This window comes from Tasmannia lanceolata, unplaced genomic scaffold (assembly GCF_043159265.1).
Source record: "Tasmannia lanceolata isolate RefF3 unplaced genomic scaffold, GAP_Taslan_0.1 ptg000015l, whole genome shotgun sequence".
Classification (NCBI taxonomy): Eukaryota; Viridiplantae; Streptophyta; class Magnoliopsida; order Canellales; family Winteraceae; genus Tasmannia; species Tasmannia lanceolata.
This window is the reverse complement of record NW_027518692.1, coordinates 12272724-12300007: the sequence shown is the minus strand read 5'-3', so window position 1 is coordinate 12300007 and position 27284 is coordinate 12272724. Positions and strand designations below refer to the sequence as shown.

At 39.2% G+C, this 27284-nt stretch overlaps 1 protein-coding gene across 1 annotated transcript; it reads right to left on the bottom strand.

The window, feature by feature from the left end:
• Positions 1–16871: 16871 nt before the first annotated feature.
• Positions 16872–20543, bottom strand: LOC143891725 (uncharacterized). Its single transcript, XM_077396261.1, has 5 exons — positions 20326–20543; positions 18015–20217; positions 17616–17939; positions 16969–16984; positions 16872–16876 (listed from the first exon to the last, which is right to left on the bottom strand). The coding sequence occupies exons 1-5, from the start codon at positions 20541–20543 to the stop codon at positions 16872–16874; spliced, it is 2766 nt and encodes a 921-aa protein (XP_077252376.1).
• Between the last annotated feature and the right edge of the window lie 6741 nt (positions 20544–27284).

The window sequence follows — 27284 nt, the reverse complement described above, 5'->3', positions numbered from 1 at the left end:
GTGAATTTTTTCGTCGGATCTTTCTGGAATTTTGCAGGGATTTTTCTGGGGTTTTAAGGTTTCCAAAAATGTATTTATGGGCACTTAAGGTCTTTGGATGACTGGAACTTTCCTTCAAATACACGGATTTCAGAGTAAAATGAAAAACTTAGCGGGCCACCCCCCTATTTACACTACACACACCCTCTTAGCCCGATTGCTGGGCAAACGCGCTCAGATCATGATGAAATTTTGCAGGGGGTTAAAAGAGACCTGAATCCAGCCTAGGGTGAGCTTTGGGACCCCAATGCTGAGATTCGGATGGATTTGGCACAAGCTGGGAAGGTGTAGGGCTTAGTCAAAATGGGGTGTCTACAGTAGCTGTCCGGCCCGGCTGGGTGTTTTACCTTTGCCAAATATGCACAGGGTCTCTTATTTCCTTTTTACGTCATTTGTGTCTCGGAGACAAGCCTTGTCTCATGTAGAGAGTTTCCCCTTTAGGAGGCTTACCTAGCCTCATGTTAGAGTAGCCTCCTCTTTTAGAGTGAGTCTTTGACTCGGTAGTGTTATTAGAGAGTCTTTGACTCATTTGTTCCCCTCTTTAGTGTCGTTAGTTCAGAGTTTCTCCTTTAGAGTTGTTGATTACTTCGCTTCGATTCAAGACTAACTCAGTCTTATTAGAGCCTTCCCTGCTTGGGATCTTTGTTTGTTTTCTCTGTTCTTGGGTCGTTATCTTTCTTGTTGTGATTTGTCTCTTTGAGACGCTAGTTGCTTATTTGGGGTTTCCCCTTTAGATTTAGGGCTTTGCCCTAGTTTGTGGTGTTGCTTGCGTGTTCTCTTTAAGATTGAAAACATTTAAAGGTTCAGAGCATTTGAAAAGCTTTAAAACTCAAAAAAAACATTGGAAAAACTTAAAAAAAAATATCAAAAACATTAAAAAATATCAAAAATATAAAGTGTTGAATGTTTTTAGAGGTAGCAATTATGAGAGTTCGTTTCGAACTACGTTGGCTTGATCCTCTTTCACGAGGTACGTAGCGCAGCTCGGGATTTATATCCCAAGTCCAGCCAAATTTTTGTAAATAATATTTTAAATCTTTTTGAATAAGCAATCTTTAAAACCCTGTTTTCAAAAGATCTTCCTCTAGAGTTAGGAGTTTCTCCTAGATAGAGAGTTTTAGAGTTAGGATTTTCTTTTGTTAGGTTGCTTGATTGTTTGTTTGTTGTGTGTTTGTTTTAGAGTTAGGGGTCTGTCCTAGAGTTATAGGAGCGCCTCCGTCCGGTCAGCTGGCGATCCACATCGCCGACTGATGACTAGCATAGGATGCGTTAGTCCACTCTTTGTTTTCCTTAGGAAACGCAGCCTAGTTACACATAGGTTGTAGGAACCACTTGCATTAGCCTATGGCTAACATGCATTTAGTTAGGGCATATAGGGTGTCCTAAAATCCACAATTCACTGAAATTTAAATAATTGTACAAGAAACTTTAATAACTAGTCCGGTCTTTTAGATCGAGTCTAAGATAGAGGTCTATGTGTCTTAGACATCATAGCTTAGAATAGGCGCGAAGAACTACGTTGCCTTGATTCTCGTGGAGGCGGGGATACGTAGGCTTCTTTGGATGAATATCAGACCATCCGAGGACTCGGGCTAATAATTTAGAGTCTTAGGATTTGTTGTTTTGTTATATTGTGTGTTTTGATGTATTTTCTTACTTTATCGTACTGATCCTATACCTTTAGCTATAGCTTGCATGTGTTTGCACATCAGAATTTAGACACCCATTAGGCATGTCACTCATAACCTAGCTATGCTTAGGTGACATACCTTTCATTTTATTTTATATGTGTTTATTATTTTTTATCCTCAGGAAATGCATGCTTAGGTAGACGACTCCTGAGGATTGTTCCCATTTCACATGATTTTTACCCAAACTTCTTTGGAGTTAATAATAAATGGCATAAGAGACCAAGTGCTTGCACTCGGACGAATCGGGGGTGCTCTCAGACCTTCCCCATTCGTAACCAGGCACGAACCCATATATATTTCTGGTTATCCATGGTATACAGAGCATATTTTGTTTAAAGGATCCACGGCCGTATACTGTGGATGGCGACTCTGAGTTTGTTTAGGTACGTTTCGAATCTGGACTTATTCCCGAATCGAAAGGTATCTCTTTTATATCGCCACTCGTGCTATGCTATAAGGGTGACATCCGTTTTGAGAGTTCCTTGGTAGAGCTCTCCACACACGTGGATGATCCAGAGGGTGCTAGGGATTCGTTCCCTCGCCTATCTCGGATCGGGGTCCACAGATACAGATTTATTACTCTCCCTCCAGTGCTAAAGAAAGACTCAGAAGCAACAGTAGTGATGGGAATTGATAATATATCAACTGCCATCTTGGACAATATGCGGAAAAATTAGGCTATTCAAATAAACGAGCCGAACTCGAGCTTTGTATAGTTCAGCTTGGACAAGTTCGTGAACTTTTTAGGCTCGGTTCATAAGAGCCGAACTTTAAAGCTCGGATTATGTTCGTTATATATATATATATATATATATATATATATATATATATATATATATTACAGATGAATGGAATTGGGATTATCTTTTGATATCTCCCAGTCTCCAAGGCATACCTACGGCAACAGGCTATAAGGCTGATAACAATAAATGCAAGGCATACCTACAATCATGACTCAACAGTTCCCAATTCCAATTGCTTCTTTGATTTCTACATCTGCTCGTGCGAGAAATCGATTTGCTGCTAATTAGGCGACCGGTGCTGCTGCTTCAATTTCTTTGTCTGTTGCTGCGTCAGCATTCAACAATCGGCCCTTGTTGCTACAGGGAAAGATTTTTTATGAAAATAAAAATGGAAAATGGGGGTAACAAAAAGAAGGAATAGGCAAAAAAATGTGTTTTACTTTTATGATCTCCCTATTCTCTTCTCTTTCTCACTGTTTTTTTAATACAAGCTGTGAATGGGAGTTCTTCATCTCTCTCTTTATTTTATTTTTTAAAGACCTATTTGTTTAAAGAGAGTTGCATGGTGTCTCTCAGCAAAATTTCGAGTTCATTTACATTGTTGACCCTCTCTTTTGGTATGGTGACAAAACATCTAGTGAGTTTCTCCTTCTCCCCGTGGGAATCGCCTAATGGATAAAACCAGGTTTTAATTTTTACTTTCTTCATTATGCACGAGAAAGCTCTAGAACTTTAGATCGTGTGGTACTTTAAGAACAGAGGAAGAATAAAAACAACAATGTTATTATTGGCTTACATAAAATGTTGTATTTACTTATTTTATCACTAGTTTTCTTTCTTTCTTTCAGTTGTTGTGATTCTTCTATAATCGAAAAGAATTCTTGTTTGAACTTTGAGCAAAGATTCTATGAATCTTTAATGTTAAATTTGTTTTGTTTACCATTATGCTTATAAAAAAAAGTATGTTCCTGCTATTCTAATTCTTGTACACATGGCTACTTCTTCATTCATGGCTAATGTGGAAGAAAATACAAAGGTAATAGTTGTTAATGAGAACATTGGGGTTACAGGGTTACAAAAGTTGTTGATCAACAAGAAATCCGTTGCCTAGGAAAGAAAAAAGAAAAGGAAGAAGTGAAGGAAAGGAAAGCATTTGCAACTATTGGGGGCACAGGGATCTATGAGGTTGTTGAAGAAGAAGAAATACCTTACAAAGGAAAAAACAGAAGAAAACATCGGCGATTCGGACCACTATTGAAGAAATCACTCTCGGTGATGGTTCTCTTCGGGCAAAATGTAAACTTTGCAAGAAAATACCCAACTTCAGCCACAAGCCACCTTCTTAGTCACAAGAACTTCACATGTCCACATCGACAACTAGCCAAAGCGAATAATAAGCAGGGGTACTTAAATTTGGAAAAAGGTAAAGGAAGTGAGGGGCGTGTTACTAATTTTAAGTACGATCATGCGAAGGTTAGGGAAGCTCCTACTTACATGATTCTTGTACATGAATATCCATTTCGGATGATGGAGCATGAGTTTTTTAACCATTTCATGAAGACTACCACACCACACTACCAAAAGATATCACGAACAACAACAAAACATGATTGTATAGCAGCTTATGAGACGGAAAAGAAGAGACTGGAGCAAATATTGAAATGTGTGAACAAAATCAACGTTATATCAGACTTCTGGAAATCAGGGCAACAAATTGGACACATGTGTCTTTCGGCGCACTTTATTGATTCTGATTGGAAGCTTCAAAATAGAATATTAAGCTTCTGCAATGTGCCACCTCCTCACACCGTGCCATTTTCAAGTGCATGACAAATTGGGGTATTGAAAATAAAGTGTCCATAGTAACCTTTGACAATGCAAGAATAATGATGCAGCCACAAGGTTTTTGAGAGAACTTTGAGTTGAATAGAAATCTTTTCTTTCGTGGGAAGATTTTTCATGTGCATTGTCGTGCACATATAATTAATCTAATGGTGTAAGATGGACTAACTAAGATTCAAAAGGTAATAGAAAATGTTCGTGAGAGTGTGAAGTATCTAAATCATTCGGAGGGCCGGCTTTTAAACTTTAGTGAGCTTGTAAAACATCTGCGTTTGCCTTCAAGGAAGTTAATTCTTGGTGTCCCCGCCCGATGGAATGCAACATATGCAGTAGTTAAAGCTACAATACAATTCAAAGAGGTGTTTCCAAGATATCAGGACAGGGATCCCACTTATCGGTGGCTGCCAAGTGTAGAGGACTGGAAGAGAGCTGAAAAGATGTGTGAATTTTTGGAGATTTTCCAAGAAGTAACTGACACAGTCTCGGGAAGTACATATCCAAGCTAAAATTTATCTCTTCCTAAGATTTGGAAGATTAAAGAAGTCTTGAATGATAAGTCAATAGATGGGAATTTTTATATGCGCTCGATGGCTAACATGATGAGAGACAAGTTTGATAAGTATTGGGGTGAGTGTAGCCTTCTAATGGCCATAACAGCTGTTTTGGATCCAAGGAACAAAATGATATTAATAAGGTTTACATTCCCTGAGATTTACTCTAAGAGTGAAGCTCAAACCAACATTAGACTGGTTGAGGATGCCTTACATGAACTCTTCAATGACTATGTTGCCATTTACACCTTAAGCAATGCAGAAGAAGTGTCACAGGTAGCTAGTATAGGAGGTACTAGTAGCTCTGTTGTGGGCACTTTAAAGCACAAAAACAAAAGGTAGGGCTGAGTTTGATCAATTTGTAAGAAAAATGGAGATTACTCGGCCATCAAAATCTAACTTGAATACTTACTTAGAAGGAGTTTTCATTTGTGAGGACATTCATAATGAGGGTAACAAGGATTCATCGTACAAATTTGATACTATAGAGTGGTGGAAGGTGAACCACCTCAAGTTCCGCATATTGTCCAAGATGGCAGTTGATATATTATCAATTCCCATCACTACTGTTGCTTCTGAGTCTTCCTTTAGCACTGGAGGGAGAGTAATAAATCTGTATCTGTGGACCCCGATCCGAGATAGGCGAGGGAACGAATCCCTAGCACCCTCTGGATCATCCACGTGTGTGGAGAGCTCTACCAAGGAACTCTCAAAACGGATGCCACCCTCATAGCATAGCACGAGTGGCGATATAAAAGAGATACCTTTCGATTCGGGAATAAGTCCAGATTCGAAACGTACCTAAACAAACTCAGAGTCGCCATCCACAGTATACGGCCATGGATCCTTTAAACAAAATATGCTCTGTATACCATGGATAACCAGAAATATATATGGGTCCGTGCCTGGTTACGAATGGAGAAGGTCTGAGAGCACCCCCGATTCGTTCGAGTGCAAGCACTTGGTCTCTTATGCCATTTATTATTAACTCCAAAGAAGTTTGGGTAAAAATCATGTGAAATGGGAACAATCCTCAGGAGTCGTCTACCTAAGCATGCATTTCCTGAGGATAAAAAATAATAAACACATATAAAATAAAATGAAAGGTGTGTCACCTAAGCATAGCTAGGTTATGAGTGACATGCCTAATGGGTGTCTAAATTCTGATGTGCAAACACATGCAAGCTATAGCTAAAGGTATAGGATCAGTACGATAAAGTAAGAAAACACATCAAAACACACAATATAACAAAACAACAAATCCTAAGACTCTAAATTATTAGCCCGAGTCCTCGGATGGTCTGATATTCATCCAAAGAAGCCTACGTATCCCCGCCTCCACGAGAATCAAGGCAACATAGTTCTTCGCGCCTATTCTAAGCTATGATGTCTAAGACACATAGACCTCTATCTTAGACTCGATCTAAAAGACCGGACTAGTTATTAAAGTTTCTTGTACAATTATTTAAATTCCAGTGAATTGTGGATTTTAGGACACCCTATATGCCCTAACTAAATGCATGTTAGCCCTAGGCTAATGCAAGTGGTTCCTACAACCTATGTGTAACTAGGCTGCGTTTCCTAAGGAAAACAAAGAGTGGACTAACGCATCCTATGCTAATCATCAGTCGGCGATGTGGATCGCCAGCTGACCGGACGGAGGCGCTCCTATAACTCTAGGACAGACCCCTAACTCTAAAACAAACACACAACAAACAAACAATCAAGCAACCTAACAAAAGAAAATCCTAACTCTAAAACTCTCTATCTAGGAGAAACTCCTAACTCTAGAGGAAGATCTTTTAAAAACAGGGTTTTAAAGATTGCTTATTCAAAAAGATTTAAAATATTATTTACAAAAATTTGGCTGGACTTGGGATATAAATCCCGAGCTGCGCAACGTACCTCGTGAAAGAGGATCAAGCCAACGTAGTTCGAAACGAACTCTCATAATTGCTACCTCTAAAAACATTCAACACTTTATATTTTTGATATTTTTTAATGTTTTTGATATTTTTTTTAAAGTTTTTCCAATGTTTTTTTGAGTTTTAAACCTTTTCAAATGCTCTGAACCTTTAAATGTTTTCAATCTTAAAGAGAACACGCAAGCAACACCACAAACTAGGGCAAAGCCCTAAATCTAAAGGGGAAACCCCAAATAAGCAACTAGCGTCTCAAAGAGACAAATCACAACAAGAAAGATAGCGACCCAAGAAGAGAGAAAACAAACAAAGATCCCAAGCAGGGAAGGCTCTAATAAGACTGAGTTAGTCTTGAATCGAAGCGAAGTAATCAACAACTCTAAAGGAGAAACTCCGAACTAACGACACTAAAGAGGGGAACAAATGAGTCAAAGACTCTCTAATAACACTACCGAGTCAAAGACTCACTCTAAAAGAGGAGGCCACTCTAACATGAGGCTAGGTAAGCCTCCTAAAGGGGAAACTCTCTACATGAGACAAGGCTTGTCTCCGAGACACAAATGACGTAAAAATGAAATAAGAGACCCTGTGCATATTTGGCAAAGGTAAAACACCCAGCCGAGCCGGACAGCTACCTAGCCCTAGGGTGCAATAAATGTGCAACCCAATACCCATAAAGGTAAGGGTATGAAGCCAAGCCGAGTAGGATGTTCTTCCAAAACCAAACGACGCACAAAGAGGAGAACTAGCGAGAGAATGAGACCGGGCGGGTCTCCCAAACACACACAAAGATGGGCTCCAAGTAACCTTATCATTGCCCTTGCAAGGGGTAAGCAAGGCTAAGACAACTAATTGACCAAATTGGTCTCTAATTAACAGAGGAACAAATTGAGGTGCAACCTCAGAGAGGATTCTACAAATGAGGCCAAGCAGGCCTTCTAAAAGCTAATTACTTACAAAGCCAAAACAGATGACTCCCTAATAACATCAATAAAGATTAAATGAATCAAAGACTTCCCCGATAACATCACCACATAAACGAAATATTCAAAGGCTCTCTAAATGAGGCAAGGCATGCCTCCTATGGGTACACCATTTATCAAAATCAAAGCAACCTCCTTGAGGTCAAGCTAAAAGTGAGACGTGCCTCCAAAAGATGATTGCCTAACGAGACAGAGTATGTCTCCTAGTATAGGTTATAGTGTCTAAAGAAATCTAATCAGAAACCCAAAAGACTGTGCTAGTCTACCCGAAGAGAGGGAAAAGGATACCAGATAATCTCAAATTTTCAATCAATTATTATAAAAACAAATCAAATATCAGCAAAATATGATCTACAACTAAAGAGTGCACAACATGTAGCAATCATAAAATAATAAACAACATTAATTAGTCCAGACCAGCCGCTGGATAGCCTAATAAAGCAAAAACAATATCAAACACTTCTATGCCCAAACACAAACACCACCCCAATATGGGGATGAAATCAGATGATGCTAAAGTAATCATCTGATATCATAATACACATGATAATATTTCTAATCCCGCCTTGAAATCAGACAGTACTCATGTCGATAATATCGAATAGAGTAGTCATCTGATCTCCTTCTTTCTTAAAACAATTTATTTAAATAAAAGAGAAATAAATATACGTCAGCACCTCCTAATCTTACAAGTAAAATCACAAATATATCCAACCACTCTTTTCAAAAGAAATATAACATGATTAGCTTTTCATGGGAACATCCCATTTCCAACAGATACAATTTATGATTAAAAATATAAAAATAAACATCGAACTGTACATATCTATTTCAAGGTATTCATCTGCCTTCTTGAAGCAAGTGGCAAAATTACACTAAAAGCATTTAAACATCATTATATACTATCTAAAAAATTAAGGCTGACTAGTTTTCATACTTTAAACCAATTTAAACTGTTATTTAAATTAAATCAGATGTCATACCATATACAACATAATGATTTTATTATATATATATATATATATATATATATATAAGTGTGACAACATCTGTACCTTCAGCCTTTATACTCTGCCCAATAAAAGAATTTCAAATAAGTTTTATTAAATAAATTTCCATGCTATAATAAAAAGAACCTTCTAAGGAGGTAAGGGCTGTTTGGTTGGTTTTGGGTTGAATTTGAAAAATCAAAACAGGGGTAGCCGAAGGCTAAAACAGGGGCTGCTTTGGGATGGATTTCAAGGTGTTAAACTAAGTTACATTGGGCTAAAAAAAAATGAGAGGGCTGAAATTATCGGTGTATATGGGCTGCCAACATCAAGATGGTGAAAGGGATGTCTATATCAAAAGGGGTTCTATAAAAATTATTACTCAAACTATCATTAGAAACGTCCACAAGGCAATAGGATTGCTAATATGTGATTCCAAATCAACCTTCCAAGATGTATGTTACTCCTAACAAATTTAATTTCTTTGACCATTATCATAAAGATAACGATGTACAACCCAATATTAAAACAAAACCCACAACAGTTAAAATATTACTCATCATGTTATCATGCTAAAATAACTCTCTCAACACAAGGTACTTGCAGTATATATCTAAGCTCCTTAAGCTCATTAACTCATGAAGTCTGTGACGGAGACATCATCATAAAAAAAAAACTGGGTAATAGACATGACTACATCTATGACAATCCATTTGGCTGCAGTGAGCCACAATGTTGCATAAAACATGGGTGGTTACAATAGTTTAAATGTGTACAATAACATACCATTGAGCAAAATATTGGCCCAAGTCTACACATGGTCAACACATACAATTCAGCCATACATACATAAAAATGTCAACACTTATAATTAATAAATCCAATTATGACCTATGCCGAAAATGAAATGACAATTGAATTTTATAACCCAACCCTCTGCTGCATTTTCTATCTCAAAAATATATATATATATATATTTTTTTTAAAAGAAAAAGAAAAAAAGAAAATCAGGAAGTACAGCATAGCTTCTGCAAGTTACATAGCAAAAGGGGTTTTCATTGTTTAAAGATAAGAGAGAGGTCATTAGCGAAGAAGGTAAGGTTTGTACATATTAAAAATGGTGTGGGGCTGATGATAAACTTTAAAGAATTCTAACAGATCATTTGAAGAAGGACAAAATTCAAAAATTGTTATCATTGACATATGACAGTACATATGATGGACATAATTATGCCTCAAACAGGGGCCAAACAGGGACTAACTATGGGTAAAAACTGAGCTCAATAAAAGCTGATTTGTGGGTAAACACTGTGTTGAAAACTGGGGACAGCAACAAGGCTAAATCTGTGCTAAACACAGAGGCTGCAACATGAATGAATATATGTGCGAAACTGGGCAGCCACATGGACTGAACTGGGGACAGAATTTGCGCTGAAACAGGGGTAGCAATGTGGTGAAAACTGTGCTCAAGCAAAGGGCTAAAGTAGGGAAAAACTGTACTTAAACAGAGGACAGATTTATAGGACAAAGCACACAAAACAAGATTTTCAAACAATATAATCAATTCATATAATCAATTCAAGAGTTTCAAACAGCTAGCATACAAAACAAGATGTGACTAAAGGACAAAACACTGGAAATTCCACCTGTTCCTAATGTCATAAAGGATTTTTTTTTTTAAATGGAAATGACAACTATATTTAATTTTGATAATTTAAATGGCAAAAGACTCACAAACATCATCAAGAACTCATCACTATACATATAATTTCATCAATTCATTACAGTTCACATTATTGAGGCAATACTAAAAAAAAAAAATTTCTTAAAAACAATCAACGAGAATTTAAGCTAAAATATGTACAATAGCAATTTATACAAAATTCAAATGTAACAGAGTATTCAAAAGAAGAAAAAAAAAATTTGTAAAAAATTTTTTTTTAACTAAAACGAACTTAATTCTACAAATTGTGAAGGATCTTAAATTAAATTACAGCTATGGCATCATTACCGATTCATTTTTTTTCTTTTACAACCATAATCTATCAAGATTACATTCATAACTAAAACTGAAGTTAGGCGAAAATAAAATGAAATCTGTCGAAAACAAAGATTTATAAATGCTACACAGAGCTCATAAGAGAAATGAAAATAAATTGAATTAGTTTTACCTTGATTTAAACTTAAAATTTAAATTAAAGAAGATAATAAGGTTACCTAATATGATGAACGCAAATTGCAAGCAAGAACTAAGCCTGTTGAAGTCGGAAATCAACAATGAAGATGATCAGAGAACGAGACATGATGCCGATGATGTCGACGGTGAAAAATAACACCAAAACCCTAGTTCTTCCCTTGAATTTGTTGAGAAGACTTCCAGAAATGCAAATCGTAGTTGGAGACCACCAGATCTGAAATTCTTGTTTAGAGACAAAGATTTCTTTCCTTTCCTTTGACAATATCCACAAATCTGATGAAAGCTCTTCGATTCAGGCTAAAAACTTGCGGAAAAGATAAAGATCACCGAAGAAGATGAGATCTAGGGTTAGGGTTTCAGGTTCTAAAAACAAGTTCTATGACAAGAGTAGAAATAGGAAAGGAAGATGAAAGGCTTGAATCAAAAGGCAAACGACCAAAGCTCCAATAATCTCGTCGGAGAAACCGATCGGGAGAGAGAAAAAAAAAATAGGGTTTCGGATCTAAGATCCCCTTTATCTCTCTCTAAAACTATCGCTCTTTCTCTCTCTAATTTTTCTTACGAAAATGAGAAAATATCTCTCTTTTTTTCTTAATGAAAACTCTCACTGCTATTTATAGATTTTTTTTTCGATAATTTTTCACCCCCCAAATGTACTCTGGACAGCCCCTCTGAATATTTAACACTGAGTTTTCACGAAATTGAGTAGTCCGCAAGAAAAATTCTAATAGAAAATAAAGGAATAAATTCGCTCCTTTAGTTATCCAGGGACAACCCTCTACAGCAAGATACACTAATCTAGCTTACCCCTAAACCGGATAAAATACCCCCCTTTTGCTACATTATTTTACACTGTCTTACGAACCACGCTCATCTCACTGGGCAAATGTTAACGAATTTTGACGAAATTTTAAAGAGGCCTAATTAGGACTCTAACCTACTCTATATGATGATTTAGGTTCAGGTTTGAAAATTTTATAGGTTTGAGTCTTAAAGATAAAATAAGAAATGCTCATTACTCTCTGGTGAGAGTTTTGTTTTTGGGCAAGTTGAGGTACAAGGGAGCTTTGCTTTAACATATGAATATGTCTGTTTGAATTTATGACTGTCAGATCAAAATAGAATTTTCTTTTTCCTATGAAGGTCAAACATATATGACAAAGACAAAATCCTTCTCTTTTTTTTATTCTGGCTTTATGATCACTGCGGTAGATATCTAAAAGCTAAATGAATGTTTGGATAAAAGCATGGTGAGACTTATCCATGTCTCGACTTCTCATGTTTTGGTCCTTAGAGCTGTTAGTGCAAATGGCTTATTTACATAAGCATGTTGAGGAAGTGAAAAGTAATTTGACCTTGTTTGATTTATCACTATTCTTGCTGGTTAAATAACTTGAGCTGTAAGTGGCTTACAAACAGGTTTGAATTTGTGCTAAGTTGGATAGCATTTGTTAGTATATGGCCTTCTTACAAATGTCACAAGCTATAATTCTTTAGACAGTCGTTGTATATAAAAAAAAAAACTGAATAAAGAGTACTTTGAAGTAAAATTTAAGAAAATTTCGATAAGGATTTCCAAAATTAAGCCTATAGTCCTGTATTTATAAATTTAATACTTCTCTTTCATACTAAGCTTTGAGTTAGGGTTCGAAGACGGTAATCAATGGATTGTTCAGGTGAGATTATCTCAAAGCCTATTATATTCATTTTTTTTTATTTTAATAAATTGTTAATAGGAAGAAGGAGATCAGATGACTACTCTATTCGATATTATCGACATGAGTACTGTCTGATCTCAAGGCGGGATTAGAAATATTATCATGTGTATTTGATATCAGATGATTACTTTAGCATCATCTGATTTCATTGGAGTCCCCGTATTGGGGTTTGTGGTTGGTTTTGAAGTGTTTGATATTGTTTTTACTTTATTAAGCTATCCAGCGGCTGGTCTGGACTAATTAATGTTATTTATCGTTTTATGATTGCTATTAGATTGTATATTTTTCTTTGCTTGGCAATTGACTTATTTTTAGAATAAAATTTGCGATTATCTGATAGCCTTTTCTTCTCTTTTTGATAGACTAACACAGTCTTATAGATTTCTATTAAGATTCTTTAGATACTAGAATCTCTTTTTCTTGTAGGGCGATGAAGGCGCTAGCCTAAGCCCATCCTTAGGGGACTCGCTTAGTCCAAGTAGTACTCCTCTCATTTATTTAAAGACTTGTTCAAGTCTTTATGGTGTGTATCCCCTAGAAATTAGAAATCCATTCATTGCAAGGGCAATGAAAGAGTTCTCTAGAGCCCTCTCAGGGAGACAGGCTATGTCTCAGACAGAGAAAGTTGTATCCTTTAGAGACAAGCTTTGTCTCATTAGTGAGTCTATCCTTAGGAGACATGCCATGTCTCGTCAGCACCTCTCTTGGAGCTCATCTTTTTGTTTAGGAGTCTCACCCAATCTCATTTTTCTTCCTATACCTCCTCTTTGTGCGTCTTTTGGTTTTGGGAGAACACCTTGCTCGGCTTGGCATCATACCCCGACCCTTATGGGTATTGGGTTGCACATTTGTTGCACCCTAGGGCTAGGTAGCTGTCCGGCCCGGCTGGGTGTTTTTACCTTTGCCAAATATGCACAAGGTCTCTTTTTCCTTGTTAACATTTTTCTCTATCCTACCTATGTGTCTAAGAGACTTACCCAGTCTCATTTTCTTACTAAACCTCCTCTTTGTGCATCATTTGGTTTTGGGAGAACATCCTACTCGGCTTGGCAACATACCCCTTACCCTTATGGGTATTGGGTTGCACATTTGTTGCACCCTAGGGCTAGGTAGCTGTCCGGCCCGGCTGGTTGTTTTACCTTTGCCAAATATGCACAAGGTTTCTTTTTCCTTATTACTTGTTGAGCTTTATCTTAGTTTGATAGTTCACTAGCATAGGAATTCGTCCTTAGTCTAGAGAGTCAGTCCTCTTATTCAGGAATCAAATTCTATCATCATAGGGGTTAGGATTTTATCCAACCTTTCATCAGATCATGTTCTTCTATCCTCTCTTGCAAGGTATAGGATGCTGTCCAACCCTTGCAGAGTCGTGTTTCTGTCTTTTTCCCCCGCAAAGCATAGGATGCTGTCCAACCTTTGCGGGATATCGGGAGTCTGTCCTCCCCTTATGATGATAGGATTTGTCCCCCTTGAGTCAAAAACACTTAAAAACAACAAAAACATCTGAAAAACCAAAAATCTCAAAAATCTTGAGTCATTAGGAGAGTAGTTAGGAATTCTGTTCCGAACTACGTTGGCTTGATCCCTTTCAACAGGGTACGTAGTGCAGCTTGGGATCCACATCCCAAGTCCAGCCAAACCTTTAAAAATAAGCATTTTAAATCTTTCAAAATTACAAAAATCTTTCAAAATATTGTTTTTTTGAAAGGATCTTCCTCTAGAGGTAGGAGGTTGTCCTAGTTAGAGAGTTTTTGAGTCGGGAGTTGCTCCCTCGTTCGTTGTTTGTTTGTTGTGTGTTTTATTTGTTTGTGTTAGAGTTAGGAGTGAGTCCTAGCTAGGAGTTTTACGCCTCCGTCTGGTCAGTTGGCGATCCACATCGCCAATTGATGACTAGGTCTAAGATGCGATAGATCCTACTATTTTTCTTAGGATATACAGCCTAGCTACACATAGATTATAGGAACCACCTGCATTAGCTTAGGGCTAACCTGCATTTAGTTAGGGCATATAGGGTGTCCTAAAATCTACAATCCATTGGAATTTAAATAATCACACAAGAAGCTTTAAGAACTAGTCTGGTCTTTTAGATCGAGTCTAGGATAGAGGTCTAGATGTCTTAGGCATCATAGCTTAGAATAGGTGCGAAGAACTACGTTGCCTTGATTCTCGTGGAGGCGGGGATACGTAGGCTTCTTTGGATGAACATCAGATCATCTAAAGACTCGGGCCTAGGTATAGATTAGAGTCTTAGGGTTGTATGGTATCGAGTCATTTTCTATGTTTTGCAGTGTTTTCTTACTTTATTGCACAGACCTTATACTTTTTTGGTGTGTCATGCATGTGTTTGTTCATCAGAACTTAGACACCAATTTAGGTTTGACATTCATAACCTAGTTATTCTCAGGTGACACTTTTATTTCTTTTATGTGTGTTTATTATTCCTCCGAGACATGCATGATTAGATAGACGTCTTCTCGGAGATTTGTGTTCCCATTTCATATGATTCTCGTCCAAAACTCTTCAAAATTATTAAGTAAATGGCGTAAGAGACCAGGTGTTTGCACTTGGGCGGATGAGGTGCTCTTCAGATCTTCCGAATTCGTAACCAGGCACGAACCTTCTTTTATAATCTCTGGTTATCCGTTGCAACAGAGCATAGTATGGGATCCTTGGCCCACTTCCTTGGATGGCGACTCTTCTTTGTTTAAGGTACGCCTCGAATCTGGGCTAGTCCCCGAATCGAGAGGTATCTCACCTTTTATATCGCCACTCATGCTGTGAGAGGCACTTCTTTCGAGAGTTCCTTGGTAGAGCTCTCCATTCACGTGGATGATCCTGAGACTGACTCGCGTGGGGGCACGTCCCTCGCCGCTCTCTCTCGGATCGGGGTCCACAGCTACCTAGCCCTAGGGTGCAATAAATGTGCAACCCAATACCCATAAAGGTAAGGGTATGAAGCCAAGCCGAGTAGGATGTTCTTCCAAAACCAAACGACGCACAAAGAGGAGAACTAGCGAGAGAATGAGACCGGGCGGGTCTCCCAAACACACACAAAGATGGGCTCCAAGTAACCTTATCATTGCCCTTGCAAGGGGTAAGCAAGGCTAAGACAACTAATTGACCAAATTGGTCTCTAATTAACAGAGGAACAAATTGAGGTGCAACCTCAGAGAGGATTCTACAAATGAGGCCAAGCAGGCCTTCTAAAAGCTAATTACTTACAAAGCCAAAACAGATGACTCCCTAATAACATCAATAAAGATTAAATGAATCAAAGACTTCCCCGATAACATCACCACATAAACGAAATATTCAAAGGCTCTCTAAATGAGGCAAGGCATGCCTCCTATGTGTACACCATTTATCAAAATCAAAGCAACCTCCTTGAGGTCAAGCTAAAAGCGAGACGTGCCTCCAAAAGATGATTGCCTAACGAGACAGAGTATGTCTCCTAGTATATGTTATAGTGTCTAAAGAAATCTAATCAGAAACCCAAAAGACTGTGCTAGTCTACCCGAAGAGAGGGAAAAGGATACCAGATAATCTCAAATTTTCAATCAATTATTATAAAAACAAATCAAATATCAGCAAAATATGATCTACAACTAAAGAGTGCACAACCTGTAGCAATCATAAAATAATAAACAACATTAATTAGTCCAGACCAGCCGCTGGATAGCCTAATAAAGCAAAAACAATATCAAACACTTCTATGCCCAAACACAAACACCACCCCAATATGGGGATGAAATCAGATAATGCTAAAGTAATCATCTGATATCATAATACACATGATAATATTTCTAATCCCGCCTTGAAATCAGACAGTACTCATGTCGATAATATCGAATAGAGTAGTCATCTGATCTCCTTCTTTCTTAAAACAATTTATTTAAATAAAAGAGAAATAAATATACGTCAGCACCTCCTAATCTTACAAGTAAAATCACAAATATATCCAACCACTCTTTTCAAAAGAAATATAACATGATTAGCTTTTCATGGGAACATCCCATTTCCAACAGATACAATTTATGATTAAAAATATAAAAATAAACATCGAACTGTACATATCTATTTCAAGGTATTCATCTGCCTTCTTGAAGCAAGTGGCAAAATTGCACTAAAAGCATTTAAACATCATTATATACTATCTAAAAAATTAAGGCTGACTAGTTTTCATACTTTAAACCAATTTAAACTGTTATTTAAATTAAATCAGATGTCATACCATATACAACATAATGATTTTATTATATATATATATATATATAAGTGTGACAACATCTGTACCTTCAGCCTTTATACTCTGCCCAATAAAAGAATTTCAAATAAGTTTTATTAAATAAATTTCCATGCTATAATAAAAAGAACCTTCTAAGGAGGTAAGGGCTGTTTGGTTGGTTTTGGGTTGAATTTGAAAAATCAAAACAGGGGTAGCCGAAGGCTAAAACAGGGGCTGCTTTGGGATGGATTTCAAGGTGTTAAACTAAGTTACATTGGGCTAAAAAAAAATGAGAGGGCTGAAATTATCGGTGTATATGGGCTGCCAACATCAAGATGGTGAAAGGGATGTCTATATCAAAAGGGGTTCTATAAAAATTATTACTCAAACTATCATTAGAAACGTCCACAAGGCAATAGGATTGCTAATATGTGATTCCAAATCAACCTTCCAAGATGTATGTTACTCCTAATTGCTCTGGTACTCGGAGTTTCTTCTTCAAGAGGAAAACATGAAGTGGTTTTGCTCGGCGACTCTCCTCCTGTTGAATCATGTGTTTGATTTCAGGGGAAGTTTCGTCGGCATCCTCATCAGAGGGGGAGTCTTGATTATCATTATTATTATCAGATTTTAAAGCAGATTCAGTAGATGAAACAGAGACAGGAATATACACAGAAGAAAACTCCTTTATTTCATTGAAAGTAAAATTGAATACATCCAATAACGAATGGCCCACATCAGGCTTTACAATGGACTCATGAAATGTATTTACAGACTCAAATGGTAGGTTGATATCAGTATCAACCGATTCAAACAAATGTAAAGAAGAAACGCCAGGCCCGTCAGTAGAAACAGCCTCCAACTTGACCTCACTAGGTGAAATGGACTCATCACCGACTTCAGAAATGGACTTGACCTCTACAGTACTTGCATTAAAAGAATCATTAGAAACGGAAGACCCTGAATTAGACTCAGAGAATGACACATACTTATAAACAACTGACTCTTTTGAGGGAGAATGACAGGACTGGAAAGTAACCTGAGGTAGGACTTGAGAGGTCCAGTTAGTCAAAGGTCCCTCAGCCGGGGTGATAAGATGAGTAGGATTCAGTACAAGCGGGTTCCTGCTGATCACGGCCACAGTCTGTGACCCCTCATGAAAAAGAGAGCTCAGCGCATCTGACCCCATTGCATCTGCCCAGTCTATTTCAGTATCTGTTTCAGCTCTTGTGCCCTGCAGACTCATCAGCTCATCATCAAGTTTTAAGTCAAAGAAGATCTCAAAGCCCGGCAGCCACTGCCCAGTAGATTCATCTTTCCATGCTTCAGCAAAGCCACAGAATGGGATATCAGATCCTTCTTTGCGGAACCTCCCATTCATAGTCAGATCAAATGGTCCCATCGGCAAGTCTACACCTCTGCGGCGACACTCTGCCCATTTCATCATATATCGTTTCATTTCTTTGATCTCTGCCCTGGTTGGTTCATACCCAAGTCCAAATAAACCATTAAAGGTCTTGAACACTGGCCACTCAGTCATACCCTGATGGTATCTGCCAAGTCCTGCCCCTGGGATATAACCCTGCAGACGGATCATTCTGACAACATTGGAATTTGTACTGCTTAAGAAAAAGATTTCTTCATTCATCGCTTCTTTAACAGTTATAGTCGCCACTTCCAAAGAGAAACCAGTCAAACTAATATCTCCCTCCTTTCCCACAGTCAATTCTTGCGAAATCTGACCCACTTCCAAATCCGGGTCTCCTTTAACAGTGACCACCTTATGGTTCAAAATGAATTTCAATTTCTGATGCAAAGTGGATGGAACAGCTCCAACCTTATGTAACCATGGACGGCCAATCAACAACAAAAATGAGGCCTTAATATCAAGAACTTGGAATTCAATATCGAATTCCTCTCCACCTATTTGTACTTCAGTTATTAAGGTTCCTATCACATCACGCCTAGTCCCATCATAGGCCAAAATACCCTGATCTGAAGGAATGAAGCTCTCGGGTCCAAAACCCAAAGTAGTTGCTGTACTTAATGGGCATACGTTCAGGGCAGACCCATTATCGATAAGGACTTCAGGCACCTTCATTTTGTTGCAAACAACAGAAATTCGGAGCGGCTTTGTATGGTCCTTCCCTTCTGGGGGCAAATCACTGTCTGTAAATGAAAGAGTTTTTGCTGTTCTAGCCACGGAAACTACACTGACCAGCTCGTTAGGAGTTATCTCAACAGATACCTGGGCAGAGTTCAACTCTTTCAACACCACTTTCCGGTGTTTCGAAGACGACATCAAAAGACCCCAAACAGAAATGTTCGCTTGGGTTTTCTTCAATTGCTTTAGAAGGTTATCATCTTCTTCATTCACTACAAACCGATTCTGCCTCTGGCCATCAGCAGCCCTTGCAATCTCTGCCGGATTGTCAGCGCTCAACTCAGGAGGTTTAAAAACTCGCCCTCCTCTGGTCATGTGACGCATCTCGTCACATTGATCATCCAGCAGCAACAGCTCATCGTCATCCATACTTAAAATGTAAGGAATTTTGATATCTTCTTGTTCAAAGTCATCCATTTCTAAAACGTATGCAGCCTTCTTTCCTTTCCCCATGTCAACATTATGAGGAAGATACGATTGAGATGAAGAGGACTCCGCAATCTCTATATCACTGAATGACAAAACATAGGGCTGCTTCCCTTTCACATCTTGAAGTTCTTCTTCATCAAACTCTAAAACATAGGTGTTATCTGTCATGATAGCACATATAAGGGCAGAGGGATCAAGGATGGGCTCATCACAAAAAATGGCATTAGCTGTAGGAGGAGGAGCAGCACGATGATTCGGGAGGGGATTCTGAGTAATATTCGGCCCTTTAATTGAGAGCTCATCCTTATCAATCAGATTTTGAATTGCATGCTTCAAGGCGAGGCAATTTTCAGTCAAATGGCCAGAATTCCTGTGATACTCACAATGCTGATCTAGCCTCCAGTATGGTGGTAATGGATTTGGCACAGGTTTCAGATCCGGAAGCTTTATCTTTTTGTCCCTCACCAGCTTTTTCAATATCATCGGTAAAGGATAAGGGAGGGGATCGAATTGTCTGAAAACATTTTTTCTTACTGGTCTAGCCACCTCAGCGACAGCCTTGACCTCTGGTCTGAAAGCCGGCTTGAAATAGTTCATTGTATGAACTTCTTTAGGTGGGGCCATAGGCCTCTTGCCTTCCCGCACATCAGACAGTGCCTTTGCTCTAAGCCCCTTGGCTATAGCATCTTCCGTCTGGGTGCCAGTTTTAATCAAATGATCAAAACTGGGATAATGCTGGGGTGCAATGAAATGGAAGTATTGTGGAGACAGACTTTTGATCACTAATTTGATCTGATCTTCTTCTGGCATCCTCTGACTCAACTGAGCAGACTTGCGCCTCCAGCGCCTGATAAACAACGTGAAAGTTTCCTGAGGACCTTGCTTTAGCTGCTTCAGGTCTCTCTTTGTTATCTCGATCCCTTCTTCCATTGAAAACTGCTCAACAAACAGGTTCGATATATCGTCCAAAGATCTGGTTTCTTCAGGCTTTAACCTCAGAAACCACTTCTTAGCTATTCCTATGAGAGACATGGGAAATAGCTGAGCCATTTGTTCACGGCTCAACCCGTGCTACTGAGAGAGGGTTATGAACCATCTGACATGGTTTCTGGGGCACCCAGTGCCATCATATCTATCATAATCTGGTGCTTTGAACTTCGGCGGCAAAGTAACAGTAGGAGTCTCAAAGTACTCAGAAATGTCGAATCTTTTCGGCCCCTGGAACTTCATGTTTTCAATGTCCTTGGCCATCTTCTGACACATATTGAATAACTCATTCTCCCTATTTGTCTGCGGAGCACAATACTCTTCAGCATATTGGCCCTCGTCGAGGTCAATCTCCTCAGCAGGCACATGAGGTCTATTGGGAGCAGGAAATGCAGAAGGAGTAGGCTGGATGACAGGCGCTCTAGAAGTAGAGGTCTTGTCAGTATTCTGAGATTTCAGCACGGCCATTTCTTCTTTCAATCCCGAGATATCTCGAGACATGTTTCTCAACATTTCTTGAATGACCATCATGGGATCAGTTATATCAGCCATTTGGTCAGACTCAGATGAGTTAGATAACTCAAAGGTAGGGGATAAAGATTCTCTGGATGATATAGGTGAGTCAAAATGACGGACAAGTCTAGCAACAGAGGAAGATCTAGACCAGGTAGGTTTGGACTGGTTTTCTTTTGATGGAGCGATGGTTGCTCTCTTTCAGAATCCTGAATGGAAATTAACATATTAGATTAAATGAGTGATGAGTGAAATAAGACATTTTGAGCAAATAAAGATAAGAGAAAACAAACACACTTTTATTGATAAAATTTGAACTGCGATTACAACAGTTGAACTGGTAAAAGAAAGGATAGCATGGCCAAAATAGTGAAATTCTGAACAATAGGATGCTCAGGACAAGATAGATGAAGATTCTCAATCGTCTTTTTCTTCCAACCTAGCCCTCTTAGGTTTACGATTTTCGATGTTCTCCAATAACCACTGATAATACCCCTCGGATACTCCACAATAAGTCTTGCCTCGCAAGCCCCACGATAATCGCATTACTTTATGATCCCAATCTCTACAGATTTCTTCGGCAATATTACGATTGAATTGTACAAGAGGACGATCAGGTGCTGGGATATAAAACTCAGTTCGAAAATCCCCATGCGAACATTCAGTTTGAAATCCTCCGAACTGACGGAAGATACGGTCTGGGATATAGAATGAGGTTTTCTCCAGACCAAGAAATTGAACAATTCTACTAGCTCGGGTCTGGGTCACGAACTGATGATAAACAGGGAACCACCAAGCAATTTGATCAGCTTGACGGGAAGCTAACCACTCAATCCATTCAGCCTTAGAATAGGAAAAAGTTTTCTGTTCCCATTGGTCAAACTTGGACAAGGTAAAGTCTTTGTTTTGCAAAGGAACATAAATTTGGAGTTTTAAACAGAGCCAAATGTACAGAAGGACTGGGGATCCAGCAAAAGTGGTACGGACTCCATTGACAATGTCATCAAATCCATTTAGGGTTTCTGCAAGCATGGTGGGAATTGGATTACTCCCTTTGGAAATTTGATATACAAAGTCTAAAAGTTTAGGGGAAGCATAATGGATATCTTGGGAAAGTAACCATTTGGCGTAAACACACAAAACCAGGGCATGACTACGGCTGGTTTGGAATTCCTTGGTTAGCTTACCAGGCTGAGCAAAAAATTTGACCAATTGCTTAATGGACACACCTTTCTCCCCTAAGATGGATTTAACTGGAACAACCTAAGAGGAGATAAGCTGCTCAAAGACATGATTATAACCTAACTTGGTATCAATTTTGACCAAGGGGCCAGAGCGATCACGGTCCATCAGATAACACCACTCGTCAAAAATGGGGCAGACCTCTTGCATGCCGAATCGAAACACATGGACATCCGGCTGCCTTAAGGAGGTTCCAGTCAATCTTATGGGTAGCAAGACGGTAGAAATGAGAAAAGTCATGACCAGAGAAGCTAAGGCGACCACCTCTACGATCAGAAATCCACTCTTTCAACACTTCATTAGACATGATAAATCACCTATTCCGGGCACTTGAAGCAACAAATGAAGAAGAGGATGAAGATACGATCCGTTGATGCAACAGACGAGTCCACACGCCCAAGATCGGAGCTTGGATCGGATCTAGGGTTTGGTGAAAGCAATTTGGGGATTTCTCTTTTTAAATCTCTCTTGATCTCAGATCTGTATAAACGAAGAGTGCAGTTGGACAAATTGTGGCTGCGAAATAGATGACCGGAGGAAAGATCAGAGCCGTGCTAGAGTGGATGGAAGTTTTGATCGGAGCCGTCGATCGGATGATAGATCCGATAGGATTTGCAGAGAGACGGTTGGAGGTTGCTGGAGAAAGAAGGTACCGGAGAAGGTGAAGGAGATGGCCGGAGAAGATAGATGAACCTTCTAAGGCTCGATGAAGTGTGAAGAAGGTGAGGGGATGGAATTCCAGAGGTCGGATCTCTGGCAGACGGCCGGATTCCGGCAAGATCTTGCCGGAGAAGATGAACAAAAGCTACGGCTTTGAACGGATTTTTTATTTATTTTCTCAGATCGCAGATCTCTCTTGAAGTTTAAAGGAACAAACAGAGCTAAGACCGGAGAAGATGAGCTTGTCCAAGCTTTTGACCGGAGCAAAGCCGAAAAAGAAGATCGGAGGATAGAAAAGGTTAAGATTCTAGGGCTAAAACACAGTGCTAAGGTTTGAAAATATTAACCGAAGCTCTTATAGATGATCGAAGAAAAGAAGTGATCAAGAAAACGAACCAGATTCCGGCATAACTCGCCGGAGAAGATGAAATTTCACCGGAGTCCGGGCCGGAGATGAAGGATTGATCAGAGGAGAAGAGGAATGACCGGATCTGCAAGAAATCAAAACCAGCAAGCTGCCGGAGAAGAGGATCGGAGAAAAGGTGGATCTCAGCCAGATCCGATCGGATTCTTGCCGGATTTTGACCGGGGCAAGATCGGAGAAGAAGGAATGAGCGGAGAAGAAGGATCGGTACCGGATTTGTAGCGATGGCCGGCGGAAATGGAAAGTTGCAGAGTTGATGGAGATCTGATCGGAAAATCCGAGCGAAAATGGAAAACCCAAATTTTTTCTTTCTCTTCTTCTCTTTTCTTCTCTCTGCGATTTTTTTTTCTCTAACAGTAACCTCGAATTTTTATATATATAAATTTTTTTTTTTGATATTGGCACTCCAATTATGGATAAAGCGCGCGGTTCGCTAAGCGCACTCCCGCCGCTTTGTCCTATTGGCAGAAGACAAATTCGAAATTCTGCACCTCAAAGGCGCACCCCCTCTGCAGATAATCCACCCCCTTACAGCTTTAAACTACGACATTGATTCAATCCGTTTGCTGATCAAACGAGCTCGGATTCCAACGAAATTTTGCAAGGACCTAGACGAAACCCTAACCTAGCTTAGGGCGAAGTTTGGGATTCTAAATCATTCATTTGAAGGGGTTTCAATCAAACATGGGAGGTTTAGGGTACGGTCAAAATGGGGTGTCTACAGATGCCCCTCTTTGGCAGAGCGTGCTTGTCGCGTGAATGCCAAAGCCGAACTGACAACTCACTTTGATCGACCCGAAAACAAAACAAAGTAAATTTTGAGCTTTTCGGTTCAAAGATGATATCCACAAAAGTAAAACAACAAAAAAAAAAACTATAAGACTCAAAGCAAATAGGGAATTGATCTCTAAAACTTGATGATGAGCTGATGAGTCTGCAGGGCACAAGAGCTGAAACAGATACTGAAATAGACTGGGCAGATGCAATGGGGTCAGATGCGCTGAGCTCTCTTTTTCATGAGGGGTCACAGATTGTGGCCGTGATCAGCAGGAACCCGCTTGTACTGAATCCTACTCATCTTATCACCCCGGCTGAGGGACCTTTGACTAACTGGACCTCTCAAGTCCTACCTCAGGTTACTTTCCAGTCCTGTCATTCTCCCTCAAAAGAGTCAGTTGTTTATAAGTATGTGTCATTCTCTAAGTCTAATTCAGGGTCTTCCGTTTCTAATGATTCTTTTAATGCAGGTACTGTAGAGGTCAAGTCCATTTCCGAAGTCGGTGATGAGTCCATTTCACCTAGTGAGGTCAAGTTGGAGGCTGTTTCTACTGACGGGCCTGGCGTTTCTTCTTTACATTTGTTTGAATCGGTTGATACTGATATCAACCTACCATTTGAGTCTGTAAATACATTTCATGAGTCCATTGTAAAGCCTGATGTGGGCCATTCGTTATTGGATGTATTCAATTCTACTTTCAATGAAATAAAGGAGTTTTCTTCTGTGTATATTCATGTCTCTGTTTCATCAACTGAATCTGCTTTAAAATCTGATAATAATAATGATAATCAAGACTCCCCCTTTGATGAGGATGCCGACGAAACTTCCCCTGAAATCAAACACATGATTCAACAGGAGGAGAGTCGCCGAGCAAAACCACTTGAAGAGGAAATTGAAATCGTGAATATTGGTGACGAAACTTTAATTCGGGAAATAAGGATTGGCAAAACTTTATCTCCTGAGGAGCGCAAAGAATTAATCTCTTTACTTAAAGAGTTCAAGGAGGTTTTTGCTTGGTCTTATGATGACATGCCGGGATTAAGTGAGGAGATTGTTCAGCACAAATTACCCTTGATCCCTGGCATTAATCCAAAGAAGCAAAAACTCCGAAAACTCAAAACTGAATTGGAGTTGAAAGTTTATGAAGAAGTCAAGAAGCTCCTAGAGGTGAAATTCATCCAAGTGGTTGAATACCCTGAATGGCTCGCTAATGTAGTACCAGTGCCCAAGAAGGATGGGAAGGTTCGAATGTGTGTTGATTTTCGAGACCTGAACAAAGCAAGTCCAAAGGACGATTTTCCATTGCCAAACATTGATCTCCTGGTGGATAATACTGCTGGACATGCTCTGTTATCCTTTATGGATGGGTTCTCGGGATATAATCAGATCAGGATGGCACCCGAAGACATGATGAAAACAGCGTTTATCACTCAGTGGGGTACTTACTGCTACAGAGTAATGCCATTTGGTTTAAAGAATGCTGGTGCAACTTATCAGAGGGCAGCAACTACTCTTCTTCATGATATGATTCACAAAGAAGTCGAGATCTATGTAGATGACATGATCGTTAAAGCAAAGACTAGACCAGAGCATACAATTGCCTTGAGAAAATTCTTTGAGAGAATCAAGAAATATCAGCTTCGCCTAAATCCAAACAAGTGTGTATTTGGAGTTACATCAGGGAAACTCCTTGGATTTATGGTCAGTGAAAGAGGAATTGAGGTGGATCCTCAAAAGATCAAGGCAATCCAGGAAATGGAACCGCCAAAGACAGAAAAGCAGATCAGAGGTTTCCTTGGAAAAGTTCAATATTTGAGAAGGTTCATATCTCATTTAACTATGACATGTGAACCAATTTTCAAACTTTTAAAGAAGAATTCCTCGAAGAAATGGAACGAGGAGTGTCAAGAAGCTTTTGAAAAAGTTAAACAATGTTTATCTTTACCTCCTATTTTATCTCCCGTTATTCCAGGCGAGCCATTATTGTTGTACTTGTCCGTCACAGAGACAGCAATGGGTTGTATGCTTGCTCAGCGAGATGCAGGGTCCAAAAGGGAGAAGCCAATCTATTACATCTGTAAGAAGATGCTAGAATATGAGTTAAAGTATACTGTTTTGGAAAAGACTTGTCTAGCATTAGTTTGGGCAACCCAAAGGCTTAGGCACTATCTGTTATCGAACAAGGTATTTTTATTGTCACGGATGGATCCGTTAAAGTACTTGTTTGAAAAACCCGCCCTTACAGGAAGGACTGCAAGGTGGTTATTGTTATTGTTTGAGTTTGACATCACTTATGTCACTCAGAAGTCCATCAAAGGACGGGTTATAGCAGAGCAATTGGCTGATTCTCCTGTTGAGGAGAGTGCTTTTCTGAAGGCTGAGTTTCCTGATGAAGAGATCGTGGATATTGAAGAAGAAACTCCGAGTACCAGATGGTCGATGTATTTTGATGGAGCAGTCAATAACCGGGGTCAAGGAGTGGGTACTGTTTTGATATCTCCAAAGAAAGAGTATATCCCTATATCCATCAAGCTGCAGTTTGAGTGCACGAACAACATGGCAGAGTATGAAGCTTGTATTGCAGGGCTTGAGGCAGCTTTAGCTCTTCAAATTCAGGACATAGATGTGTTTGGGGACTCAATGCTCATTATTTGTCAGATCAATGGGAAATGGAAAACTCGAGAGGATAAATTGATTCCTTATAATACATATTTGGAATTTCTGGTTAAAAAATTTAAGAATATCATTTTTACTCACCTGTCGAGAACCAGGAACCACTTTGCTGATGCTTTGGCTACTTTGGCTTCGATGCTTGACATCTCTGCAACTATGGAAGTCCAACCCTTAGCTGTGAGATTACAGTGGGCTCCGGCGCATGTGAATGCAATTGAGATATCAGCCAGGTGTCCAGATGGGAAGCCGTGGTTTATTGACATCAAGAACCTCATTTCTGGTAAAGGACATCCTCCTGAAGCTTCGAGCAAAGAGAGGAAGACTCTTCAAAGATTAGCTGCCAACTTCATCATTTGTGGTGAAGAGCTGTACAGGCGATCTTTTGATAGTATTCAACTCTTGTGTGTGGATGAGGACAAAGCTGCAGAGCTTATTGAACAGACCCATGAAGGAGTCTGTGGCCCTCATAAGAATGGGAAGATGTTATCTAGAAAGATTTTGAGACTTGGTTTTT